This window comes from Notothenia rossii, assembly GCF_949606895.1.
Source record: "Notothenia rossii genome assembly, chromosome: 5".
NCBI classification, from domain to species: domain Eukaryota; kingdom Metazoa; phylum Chordata; class Actinopteri; order Perciformes; family Nototheniidae; genus Notothenia; species Notothenia rossii.
This window is the reverse complement of record NC_136903.1, coordinates 12,833,002-12,846,819: the sequence shown is the minus strand read 5'-3', so window position 1 is coordinate 12,846,819 and position 13,818 is coordinate 12,833,002. Positions and strand designations below refer to the sequence as shown.

At 39.6% G+C, this 13,818-nt stretch overlaps 1 protein-coding gene across 12 annotated transcripts in view; it reads right to left on the bottom strand.

Moving 5' to 3' along the window:
- Positions 1-2,110: 2,110 nt before the first annotated feature.
- The window catches only part of LOC307041666 (CUGBP Elav-like family member 2), a 37,737-nt gene continuing 26,029 nt past the window's right edge, over positions 2,111-13,818 (bottom strand). For 3 of the 12 annotated variants that reach the window (XM_079685121.1, XM_079685132.1, XM_079685128.1), the window contains exons 9-14: positions 10,209-10,349; positions 8,734-8,856; positions 7,947-8,156; positions 7,244-7,390; positions 6,609-6,786; positions 2,111-5,721 (exon numbers count right to left, since the gene is read on the bottom strand). In XM_079685121.1, coding sequence (XP_079541247.1) covers positions 6,659-6,786; positions 7,244-7,390; positions 7,947-8,156; positions 8,734-8,856; positions 10,209-10,349 — 749 coding nt within the window. In that variant the 3' untranslated portion in view covers positions 2,111-5,721; positions 6,609-6,658. Of the gene's footprint in view, positions 6,787-7,243; positions 7,391-7,946; positions 8,157-8,733; positions 8,857-10,208; positions 10,350-13,818 lie in introns of all 12 variants that reach the window. The other 9 variants (XM_079685127.1, XM_079685122.1, XM_079685131.1 and 6 more) reach the window with 8 other exon arrangements.

Below are 13,818 nucleotides of genomic sequence, written 5' to 3'. Positions count from 1 at the left end.
ATAAGTTTACCTTAAGTTTCCCCTCAACTGTCGAACCGGAAGCTCACTTCAGCGTCAGAGAGGGAGAGGAGGAGGCGCCGCATCGGAAGCTGATTGGCTGAGTGTCATCTACTCGTCTCACAACACCGTCACGAGGCAAACCTTCACCTTTAGTTTTTAACTACTTTATTTGTCCCGGATTTCTTGAAAACATCGAGTTAGTAGTTTTAGTTCAAGGCTCTATACTTTAAAACAAATTCTTCTTGTGTTTGAGCTAGTTTTAAACAATTCCGAAGTACCTGAAGTATCCCCCGTGACGTAGCGAAACAAGTGTAAAGGAAGAGATCGATGCTGTGTTCAAGTGCTGCTTGTAAACTCCATTCTCTACATTTCAAAGTTGTATAGCAAGTCTCCACGTGATTTTCTAAGGTCATTTTTTTCTTCTCCACAAGGCATGTGGAATTTAAAAAGTACATGTAGCAGCTTTTCATACGTTAAAAATAATCATTATGTATTTCTCTTATCCTGCTATATGTTGCCTGATACAGGATGATATTTATTTTCCATTTCTTGAGACCAGCAACAACTTAGTTTTGTCTGCATTTAGGGACAGTCTGACACTTTTCTGCTTTTCTGTAATGTTTGCACATAAATAGTATAATTACAATTCTACTACAGCTATCCTTCTCTCGACTTAAAGATAGAGAAACAGAAACAGAGAAAAACAGTCTGAAGTAGCTGAAGCAGCTTAACTTACAAAATGTAGTCTTTTTACTTTATAACAAGCAGTTGCATCAGAAAGCTGCATTTCCTGATTTATTGAAGTGATTAATTTCAAATTTTGAAAATATTCAAGATTTTTTTTTTAATGGTTAGCTTTTGGAGCTTTTCTATGAATTTAGGTTGCAACTAATCATTTGGTTAATCATTTCACTATACTTTGTTATGCCTGGATAACAAAACACAACATGGAGAAAACACACTGTTCAAATGTATTGTTTTGTGCAACCAACTGTTTAAAATCTATCTACATTGATATATTACATTACATTGCATTTAGCTTACGCTTTTATCCAGAGCGACTTACAATAAGTGCATTCGAACAAGAAGATACAAACTTGAAAACAGAATCATATCAGGTTTCATAGAGTTAAAACATTTCAAGTGCTACTCAACAGGCTTTAGATAATCCAGTCCTTTATTAGTATAGAAGTGCTGCGTTAGTCATTTTATCGCTCGAAGTGGAGACGAAAGAGAAGAGTTTTCAGTCTGCGCCGGAAGATGTGTAAGCTTTCTGCTGTCCTGATGTCAATGGGGAGCTCATGCCATACATAAATAAAAAGCAAATCCTTGTATTTGAAAATTAAGAACCAACAAATGTAGGGTCTTTTTTTTTAAAAATGTATTCTTCGGTTTATGAAATGTAAAGATTTCTCTTACCAATTTTGCAGATGCAGTTTAAAACATTCAACTTGCTGATCACCCGCTTACATCTGGTCGTGTAAAAACGTTAGCCTTCTGTTCCCTAACTAATTGATCAATCCATTCACTACCACTGAAAAGTCTAAACTCAAGGTCTTTGCACATTTTAATTCAACTTTATATTTGTTTGTGCGCACTAAATTGTTTCTAGAAACACCTTCGGGTGCAGCTTCAAGGATAAGACACCCAAATAACAAAAACTCCCATTTTTCTCACATAAAATAGATTCAGGACTTCCTAATCCATTAGACTGGTCTTGTTTTAAGACCAGCTAAGGCACACCTGTGTTATAATCACGTATAATAAAATGTTATACATAATAGATTTTTTTTTTTTTCAACCATCATTTTTGAAATAAATAACTTTTTAAATTATAGAAAAAGTATTGGAGCAAAACTAATTGTGTAGCATTTATATTTTGTTCAGTGTGGCTGTAGATCCATCTTCCCCCATCAGACCTCTAAAGGTTAACATTAAGATAAACCAGCTGTCTGTTACTGCTCAAAGTAAGCAAAGAGAAGCACAACGAAGAGAAACAAGTTAGCGAGACATGACACACTGGGGGAGGGAGGGGGGGGGAGGGGGGGTGGTTTGTAAAATGTCTTTACAACACTGGACAAGCACAACACACAAAGACTCACAGTCCATATTAGGGGAAATGGTTTAATTTGGAGACAGAGGCAAAGAAACACACCACACATGAACAAACATTGACCAAAAAAGAACTGAGTCTTTCGGCTACACACTCCACTATGGGGAAAAACAGAAACCTCTACACAGGTAAAAAGCAAGGCTCAAACTAAACGGATACTTAACTCTTCAACTAAGACAATTAACCACACAAGTTGTCAATATCCTGATGACCATTAAACTATGTGGACAGCACAAATACTAACATGAAACTTACCACGACTAAGAGGATCCCAACCCCCCCCCCCCCCCCGAAAACTGAAATTAACGAAGTGAGTAACATGAAGAGATCCGAGTAAAATCAAAATCAGGCATCTTTTTTAGAGACAAAAAAACAAAAACAAAAAAATTGCTTGACACCACCAAGAGGCCAAACTCGAGACCAGGTCAAGGCGAGGCCACATTGAGAGGCCAGACAATTTTTTTTCCAATATAGATTTTTTTTTCTTTAATTTCCAATATAAAAAGCTTCACTGGTACAAAATACATATGAACAACCAGTTGTAGAAATTGGAAAGCCTGTGTATGTCTTTTTTTTCTCAAATCCCACCCAGTTTTCCAAAAAATTGATATTGACTGAACAGAAAAAACGACTGTATGTATAATACAGATCACATCAAGATGCACCCCCTTTGGCTTTCATCAAGACAAGATAAAACATCTATTAAATGATTGGTGGAACGTGAACAAAGTCCTACCGATTATCAGACAAGAATAACACAGGAAAAGTTTTTTTTTTTTCCTATTTTCTTTTGGATCAAGACAATATCTATAGAGATGCAAAGCTACCACACTTGTCAAAAAAAAAAAATAGCACTTGAGAATATGAACACAACAAAAGAAAGAAAGTGATTGTTAGAGCGGGATTTGTGATGGAAGCCCCTGAAGTGAGTCAAGCCCCTGTTCGGACCGGTGGACTGTACATTGTGCTTTTTCACATTAACACTTCACCATACACTGCATACCGACCACAGATCTGCAATCATTTCAGTGTTTGACACACGATTGGATCATTTAAAAAGTTATTTAAATGAGTTTGACCTTGTTTTTTTCTTTTTAACTTTATTGACTTCACAAATACCCTCACATCTGGTTTACCGATCGTTTGTATCGCAAAGTGTTACAGTACACATGTTCACACTAAGAAAGAGGTTTAACCTTCAAATGTATAGGGAAGTTTATTGTTTATCTACAATTTTTTTTTTTAAACCAACTGTTCAAATTGAGTACATCACAATGCATATTTACCAATGACTCAACAGACTGGGGAAGAAAAAGAGGGGGGGGGACATGAGCAGGTGACACGAGCGTTCATGACACTAGCATAAATAGACAAAAAAGGCGAACTGCAGCAATCTCTAACCCAAGGCCTGATAAGGATGTGTAGGCAGTTTCTAGACGTATATATGGCACTTTGAATATTGTATTGCATTTGGATAGAAAAAACACACTGTAAAAAGCACATGCCCATATTAAAAAGTGAAATCAGTGGTACCTTGAACATTTGGGGATCATAATCACACACACAACATTCTGCAAAAGTGATTAGCTCCCACAATTGTGCTTAACTCTTCCTTACAAAACTCCCAACACTTTCCTTCGAGCACTGTTTCAAATTTGGTTCCTCTTTGTATATTTTTTGGAATATTAATGTATTTTGATTAACTAAAATAAAATAAAAACCCAAAACTGAAAAGGTCAATTGGTGATAATTGTGCATTTTGTGTCGTATTCCTGCGTGAGTGTCTAGTTTCACACACAAAAAAGCCCCTGAGTTGACAGCTCTTTGGCGCCATCAGGTACGCAGTTTTAGGGAACCCTTCTTTGGGGGTGAAGTGGTTTTTTATTTTACCAGGGTCGTCTTAAAAACGTGTAGTACAACAGACATAACACCACCCGGTAAAAACAAGTGTAAACTTTGTGCTGAAAAAATGGAATGTACTTGTAAACCAACACTAGTCGTGGTGGATTCAGTAATATCTATGTGCTGTGCATCGTGTACGACTGAAACGTGACACTAGAAGTCACTTAAAAGAACAATTAGCAAAAAACGTAAATTTAAAAAAAAGTAGGTGTGTCTATCAAATGTGCAGAGACCCACAGGTCGTGTCCAAGTGATCTCTTCTTCAGGGGCTCCCACATTTGCAACCACAGAAAGTGTGTGTGTGTGTGTGTGTGTGTGTGTGTGTGTGTGTGTGTGTGTGTGTGTGTGTGTGTGTGTGTGTGTGTGTGTGTGTGTGTGTGTAAAGAAAACTAGGTTATATCAAGAAAAAAAACATGTGAATTCAAAAACACTTAAGTTTGACACATGGGCACTTTAACAACAAATTAAAACAAAAACACACATTGTCTGGCATCTGTATGATTAACAGACATTGTAAATCATCATATTTCAGGCATCCAAACTAAACCAAAGTGAAACATCCATTAATTAAATGTTTAATGACAAATTCACAGAAAGCCAACGACACGTACCGTGGAAGTTGAACACTAAATGTCTTTAACGCAGGAAAAAAAAATAGTCAACATACTGTGACCCTTAAGGAAGAAAAAAAGTTACTTTTTACCAAGAAGTTGAAATTACAATTAATGCAGAGAAATTTGACTTAAAGTGTTTTTAATTGAATAGAAATGACCCTCTGATCAAACAGATTTTTTAATCCTCTTTAGAAATGTAATACACTGAAGACCCCCCCCCCCTCCCCCCCACGACACAGATGACATTACAACATAATCTACAAAAAACCCAAAGTTTTGCCTGGGTTCTGTTAATCTTCTATAGATTCAATGGTATAAAATATAGGTAATCTAAGTGTGCATTTAAACCACAGATTGTCTATTTGTGAATCAGTTCTAAAAAAGTTGACTCATGTAGGTAGTCATTTCTCTAAACAGAGCAAATGTACCTTTTATTGTGCCGTCATAGTTCAAAAAAAAGGTAAATACACTGGATATTTTTGTAAATTAAGTGAAAATATATTTTTGAAATAGCCTTGGTGTAAATCTTCACACTGCCCGCAAAATGTAGAGATCACAGAGCACTGAGAGGGGTTTTACTGGCCAGACTTTCAAAAGCGTTGGAAAGTGGTCTGAAGCATTTCATTTTTTTATTATTTTTTTAAATAAGCCAACATATTGCTAATGGCACCAAATAGCACAGCTGTGTGCCAATCCCTGTATTCAACTTTCAAGTGAACTTTACTGAGAGAGGTAAAAAGAAACCAAAAAGCTAAATTAAAAATAAGAAATCCCACAGGTTTTTAAAACATTCGCAAAAACAAAAAGGTATCTTAAATGAATTCAACGCAGGTACGTTTTCACATTGATTTGCTTGACCTCTCTCCCACCTGTCACATTTCTATACAGAAAGAAAAGACAAAATGAATATACATGCAGAGAAATCAGGTTGAGCTAAGGTCAAGGGTCAGTGGGTGGCCAGGTATTGGTCAGGCGAGCTTAGAGAGACATCACAGACAATGGTGGGATGATGAGGCCAGGAGTTTGGCTTGGCTTTCAACATCATGAAGACATGCTAGGCTAATGATGAGCAAACAGGCATGGAGATTTGTTCTAAAAAAGGAACAAAAACACGACAGGAAGAGAGAGAGAGAGAGAGAGAGAGAGAGAGAGAGAGGACAAAGAGGAGAGAAAGTTAGGGCCACAGCACAAGAATCGTTTAGCCATGAGGCACAAAAACCAACAAAAACAATGCCAATCACCACGTACAGTAAAGGACACAAACATTTCCCCCCCTCCTCCCCCCCACAGACCCGACACACAAAAACGATACACGGATGTACGGAAGTGACACCACTACGACATATGGCAGAGACTCAAACATGCAGACTGAATACTTGGCACCCAAAGAGATCCATGGAGAGCCCGTCGCCCTGAGGCAGACGGAGGATGGATGGATGGAATGACTGGAAGAGGTGGTTAATAGAAAAAAGAGAGGTAGCCTAGCTCAACATGGCTTAGATAATGAGGGAAAGGTGGCAGATGGAGAGAGGAAAGATGGGCGAGGGGGGGCGGGGCTAGAGTGCAAAAGAGTTTAACATTAAGGATGAAAAACGGACAGACTAAATGTAAAAAGCCAAACACAGGTTGAAGCTCGGGGTCTGCGTGGCCTGGTGTCAACGACAACTGATCCTTAGTCAACCTGTTCTAGCTTGACCTGAAGGCAATGAAATGGCATGGGAACACACCTGATGCTCTCCACTAATTACAGTGACACAAAAATACCTCCAGCGAACACCGACTCCAGTGATAGTCATAAATAATCATATACATTAAAATATTAAATCCGACTCAAATTACATGATAAAACCGCAGGAATGAAATACAGTAAAATGTAGAAAGATCATTGCAACCAATTTTTCTCCCTCCTGTGGCGGGCTCCTTTCCCCCTGCCCCACTGAGTCTCTGCTGTGGTGACCTTGGCTGGAGGGTGAACTTACCCTAGCAGTGCTAGCATAGAGCTGGGGAGGGGGGGGCCCCGGGGCGAGGATCAGTAGGGTTTGCTGTCGTTCTTGGAGCGCTTCAGCTGAACCTTCAGCCTCTTCATGCCGATCTGGAAACCATTCATGGCCTGGATGGCAGCTTGCGCAGACACGGGATTGTCATAGCTGACGAACCCTGAGAACAAAAAAATGTGGAGGACCCGTGTTACAAACATTTAAAGGAAATATAATACACCATTTCACATTGAGCCCTTTAAATCTTAACTAAATGCACCAAACTCAACTACTTTTTAAAATACAGCTTCAGACGAAGGTTAGGGCGACATTGCCCTTTACCTCAAGGGCAATGTATTAAAGGCAAAATCAAGGCTTTTCCCCATAGACCTCTCGGTCAACAGGACAGAATAACTTTCCCACCAGAGAAAGCCAAGACAAGCTTTGTTATTATCGTTGGCTATTTCTCCTGACACAACTTCACAATAAAGTTTTTTTTTTAATGAATTTGTATTGAAAATAAAACATGTGCAGGTAGGTGTGCTTACTGTATACATACATGACAATCTAATTTCAACCACACAACAAAGCACGTATTTAAGATATAATCAAAAGGGCTGTAAAGACAACACACTTACCAAAGCACTTGCTCAGATTGGTCTGTTTATCAACGAAGACTTTGGCAGAGACCACATTTCCGAAAGGCACAAACATCTGCAGAAGATCCTGATCACCAAACTCCTGGGGCAGGTGGTAGATGAACAGGTTGGCGCCCTCTGGCCCTACTCCATTTGGTAAAAAGAGAAAGAAAAAACAGGCATTCCAATTAGATGGGATCAAGAGGCATCAAGATACACACACACACACACACTCAAATAATCCATAAGTAAATCTTCTATAAATAAAACAGATTTTCTTTTAAAAATGCATTAATATATTGATGAGAAAACTGACCGCAACAAAAGGTGCTTTAAGAATAATTTCCAAAAAACTCAGTATATCCCACTTGCCATTTTTATGTAGCTTTTACGTGTCTCTTAAATGGAGTTTGCTAACAAGGGGCTACTCCACTTTTGCCTTAGTGGTGTTGAAGCTGTGGGAGAGCATGAAAGTCATTTATGGAGTAAAATTGTCTTTCTATTCCTGCCAGTTGCATTAGCTCTCCTTAAATTGGTGTTTATTTGTTAAGATAGTTATGCTGAACAAAAACATCTAATCAAAGATTTATTTTCCTGCAATAATCTGAAGGCAAAATCACACACATTGGCGATTGTAGAATGAACCAGGGTTGGTCTATGAAAACACATAACCCCTGCAGCAGTGCGTTGTGATAATGCTCACCTTCCTTCTGACCCCCTGCAGCAATGTTCTGCTGCTGCAGGAGGGACTGTCCGTAGAGGGAGGGCAGGGAGGCCGTGTACTGCTGCATCCCTGAGTAGGCCTGGGTCAGAGCGTCCATGGAGCTGGCGGCTGATCCGTTGGCCATTGAGGCTGCCAGGCCATTCATGCCCCCCATACCTGTCAAACCGAGAGAAGCGAACGGATCACGCACTGAAAACACAGATTGACAATCATTAGGAGGGAATTCGGCTTTTCTGGCCACCAGGGGGCAGAAAAAACAACTTTTACATACTTTGCTTGTCAAGTTACACCACTATAACAACTTTATTAGGGTCACCTCTATCTAATGCAGGTCAGTAGTGCTCTCCCTCAGTCATTCTTTACAAAGTTTATAATGGCCAGTTTTGTTATGAAACCTTCCAAGAGGCATTAAATCACTTTTTTCTTGATTACTGAGGTATACTGGCAACGGTAGAATTTATGGCTGAGGCCTTTTATTGGATTAAATTCTTACAAAGGAACCTAATAATGTGGCCAGTGGGTTTATGTACAACATGCGACAGATACAGAGCAACAGTTCAGCATTTAGGGCTATTACTATTACATTGTAGTGAATAAATAAGTCTGTCTTTCTTTCTGACAATTCATTAAAAAGTGGACAACTAGTCAATAAAACTGAACAGCCCAGGAGCTTCTTTTTTTTTTTTGGCTCCATATAAAAAACAAAACAACTAATGTTAAAAATGCTAAAAAAGAAGCTAGCTGCAATTAAAAAGGTCCTTCTTACCACTGACGCTGTTGGAGAGAGCGTTGAGGTTGAGGCCCATTGAGGTCCCAGTGAGACCCTGCAGGGAGCCCAGAGAGGCCAAAGTGTTCATGGCAGCTCCGGCACTGGATGCAGATGATCCAACTGAAAAACACGATAAAAGGACATATGGGTTACCACAAGGGTGATTAGCTCACGCTCAGAACACCTCATATGACTTGGTTATGAGAGGATGACACAGCAGCAAGGGGGTCGTTCAAATGTCTCTTAACGAGGAGAGGTGATTACCGCAGCAGCAATATGCCAAACTCAGACAGATGGAGCCAATGTATATTTACACAGATTAAAAGGGAAATGGGGCTCCCATAAAATGTTATATGGGGCTGATTAACTCCCATAAAAACACATGAGGAATGGCTGAGGGGCCGTTAGGGAAATGGGGAGGAGGGAGGGTTGTAGAGCAGTTGTTGATACTGCCACAGCAGGGGGGCTGTCTGTGAACGTGTACACTCATCTCAGTCGGGAAGGTATTTTTATTTACACTTCGATATAAATGTTTTGCGTGAAGATAAACTAGGGTAACGAACACGGGGGAAACCAGCCAACAAGGGCAAAAATAGCAAGCTAAACACTCCAATAAACTACTCTAATGGCGCATTTCCACTGCAGCGCGTAGCATGGTTTAAGCATGCCGTGCCAAACCTGGCCCGTTTTTGTTGCGTTTCCTCTAGGGGTAGTTCCGGGCCAACCGGGCTGAATATGCTAAACTAGTGACTTGAGGGGCTACAACTACAACACAACATATTTTACAGTGATTTAAATTGTAATACACGTTTCAAAATGATGCAGAAGTAGCAACATGCTTATACCGGTTAGTAAAAACCATGAATTAATGCTTTGACAAGTCTGCAGCCAGACGGCAGGCGTAAAACCTTTTAAAATGTGTGTTTTCTGAACGGAGATCGGCTAAGCTAACGTGGTATATGCTCCGACCGTCCACACACACAACAACAGCCTACAGACATAAATAGACCAGCGAATGTATTCTCGATGACACAGACAGTCTGTGGTTTGTACTTGTTTAACTTTTGTCTCGTTTCTGAACAGATATGAGGAGCTGTGAGCTCTGAGTGCTAACGGCTGATGTTTGGTTTTGTGGTTCGCATTGAAGATGACATCACGGCTCCGCCTACACTGCGTTACTATAGTTACTGCCCCAGCTACTAAACTGTAATGGAAACGCAGCATAAAGTAAACCTGGCCTACCAAGGCCTAACTATACCGTATTAAGCCGTGCGAGGCCTTGCAGTGGAAATGCGCCATAAATGAACTAAAATTACTTCTACACAAGTAAGATTCTGAATGCAGGGCTCTTACTTGTGGAATATTTTCATCACAATAAAGTGTTGCTTCTATGACTTAAGTGAAAGACACTTGTATTTCTTCCACTACTGCATTTCATGCAAATTCTACACTTCATGCCAGTATTTAATTACCTGGACTAGCCAGGGCTCCCAGGGCTGCGCTGTTTGCAGACATAGCGTTGCTGGAATTTGAGCTGCCAGAGCTCTGCGCTGCGGCCGCAGCAGCCGCTAATGTGGCGAAGTTCTGCAGCTGGAGGGGGTTCACACCTGCTGCTAGAACCGAGAAACAGAGGTGAACGTCAAGGTCTTCCAAAGTTATGCTCAAATCGTCACAAAAAGCTTTCTCGAGAATAAATGGAAAATACATGTTTGGAAAATACATGTTTACAGTTTAAGTTGGGAAGTGACTTTGAAACTATGTCTTCAATTAAAAAGAATAGTTTTTTCTCAGCCTCCTCCATTTAACATTGATTGGGATTCATGTTATTAAGATGCTGCTTTGCATTCACTCTGGTCACGTTACCATGTAACCCATCCTTGGAAAGTTATCTTTTATCTTCCGACATTATTTTATTTCATAAATCAAGGCAAGGCAAGTTTATTTATATAGCACCTTTCAACACAAGGCAATTCAAGGTGCTTTACAAAAAAGGAAAGACATTCAGACAAAGGCATTTAAAAACAATCATTAAAAAGAAAAGATAATAAAAGAAACATTAAAAGAAAAATACATGAATAAAAATTCATGAATAAAAAGTTACAGTACAGTTATGAATGAAGATATGAATAGTTCACACAGAAGTTCCACTTTACTGATGCCTTTCTTTAAGGTTTCTCCGAACATGAGCTGTGTACGCTTGTATGGCACATACGTCCCGAGCAGTATACACAGAGAAAACCAGCCAGGACAGAGTCCCCAGACACTGATTCCCTGGGGTTACTAGCCCCAAATGTTCATTAACCAAAAACGAAACACAACCGCTCAGTTTGAATTAAAAGCAGCGGCAAAAATAAAAGTCTTCAGCCTGGATTTAAAAGTAGTACGAGTTAGAGCGGACCTGCAGGTTTCTGGGAGTTTGTTCCAGATGTTTGGAGCATAATAACTGAACGCTGCTTCTCCATGTTTAGTTCTGACTCTGGGGACAAAAAGCTGACCAGTCCCTGAAGACCTGAGAGATCTGGATGGTTCATAATTTAGCAGGAGGTCAGAAATGTATTTTGGGCCTAAACCATTCAGTGCTTTATAAACCAGCAGCAGTATTTTTGAAATCTATTCTTTGACACACAGGAAGCCAGTGTAACGACTTCAGAACAGGAGTGATGTGATCAACTTTCTTAGTGTTAGTGAGGACTCGAGCAGCGGCGTTCTTAATCAGCTGCAGCTTTCTAATAGATGTTTTAGTGAGACCTGTGAAGACACCATTACAGTAGTCCAGTCTACTGAAGATAAAAGCATAGACACGTTTTTCCAAACCCTGCTGTGACATTAGTCCTTTAATCCTAGATATGTTCTTTAGGTGATAGTAGGCTGATTTAGTAATTGTTTTAATGTGACTGCCTTGGCTCCAAAAACCCTTACCTCAGTTTTGTCTTTGTTTAATTGGAGAAAGTTCTGACAAATCCAGTCATTGATTTGTTCAATGCACTTACTCAGTGTTTGATTTGGAGCATAGTCTCCTGGTGAAATGGTTATGTAAATGTGTGTGTCTTCCGCATAACGATTGTAACTTATTTTGTTGTTTTTCATTATCTGAGCCAGCGGAAGCATTGTAGACGTTAACCTGTTAAACCCCAAACCTGTTTTTCAGGTCTCGAAAATGACATTTCCAGAACAAATGACCATAACTAAACTTCTAAAAAGGGGAAAATTAATAATCTTGTTTCTCAAAGTAATGATAAACCTGTGAGTTGGATGTAGAAAAGTCAGAATCAATATAGATGTTTTTTTATTTGAAAGCATTCAGATTGAACATAGTAAAAAAAACTGTAAATTATAGTGTCTGTCCAAAAATTATTTTTTACTTAGTGAAAACCACCCTTGAATGATGGGATGGTAGACTAAAAGCTTTAGGAATCCAAAGCACAACATATAATAAGTGGTTTATTGCTTATGGATTATCAGAAATAATTTCAAAGTGACACAGACACATTGGATTAACCTTCAGCAGCGTTTTTATCGTTTTAATGCCATTGAAGACAACTTTTGACCAAACAACGACAAAGCTAAACCATAATGCCTTTTTGGCTACCTAGCGCCACGTGTTGTGATGTCTGTTTTTGTTTATAAAGTCGCGAGTTCTTATCATGGAGTGATGATATATATACACCTATCGATTCTGTGTACTCTCACGATGGATTGGATTTGCAGTTACGATAAATAATAAGGGTGTTATACCGTGTTTTCTGTGCATTCGCCGTTAGCATTTTTTTGCTCGTGGTTCATTCAGAGGCTCAGCGTTAGCTTTGTGGTTATTTGCACACAAAAAAAAAAATCAGTTAGCTGAGTTTCTTCCCGTTACATGGATATAAAACATTCATAGTTTATTCAATATTAATTAGCCCTCAGACGCCGTTTCCTGCAGATGATGCGTTTTTCCACCGGGGGGATGGGGTTCAACAGGTTCAAGAGAAGAGGCCCCAAGATGGAGCCTTGAGGAACCCCACATGTCATATTTGTCAACTCAGACTTGTATTTACCTATAGAAACAAAGTTGTTTCTGTCCTTTAAGTAAGATTCAAACCAATTTAGAACTGTTGATGAAAGTCCCAATCGGTCTAGTAATATGTTGTGGTTAACAGTGTCAAATGCAGCACTGAGATCTAATAATACTAATGCTGCATTCACACCGGACGCGATGTGAATATTTGCTTCTCTAATCGCTCGAGTTTCACCGCGGCAGCCAGCTGTGTTTACTCGCATCATTCAAACAAGACGCGGTGGCTCGGGAGCTACAACTACAACAAAATGAACATATTTTACTTTGATTAAATTGTAATACACGTTTCTAAATGATGCCGACGTAACATACTGATACCGGTTAGTAAAAACCATGAATTAATGCTCGACAAGAAGGCAGGCGAAAAACCTTTTAAAATGCTTGTTTTCTGAATGGAGATTGGGTCGACCAGGCTAAGCTAACGTTGTATATGCTCACTCCACACTCATAACAACGGCCTACAGACATAAATAAACCAGCGACTAGAATTTGCCATGACACAGACAGTCTGTGGTTTGTACTTGTTTAACTTTTGTACAGCTTCTGAACAGATATGAGGAGCTTTGATCTCTGTGTGCTAACTGCTAACAGCTAATGGCTGATGTTTTCTGGTTGAACGTCAGTAACGGCAGGCTGAGATCCTCACCGCTGATTGGCTTCCGCGAGAACGAGTCACGTGAATTTGACGCTCGAGTTGAAAAAAATTGAACTTTCGCGTTTGACGCGGCACAGTTCAATCGCGTGATTCGCACCGCTTCATGCTCGCCGTCGGAGCGACTGTCCGCGTCTCTGCATTGACTTTACATGTAATCACGCTGCCCCCAAACAACGCATCGCGTCCGGTGTGAACGCAGCATAACACTGAAGTTCTGCCACTGTCTGTGTTTAAGTGGATATCAAGAGCAGTCTCAGTGCTGTGGACGAAATCCTGACAAAATCCAAACGGTTATTTAAATGCAAGAAATTACTCAACTGTTGAAAAACAACTTTTTCTATGATTTTACCTAGAAATGGCAGGTTTGATA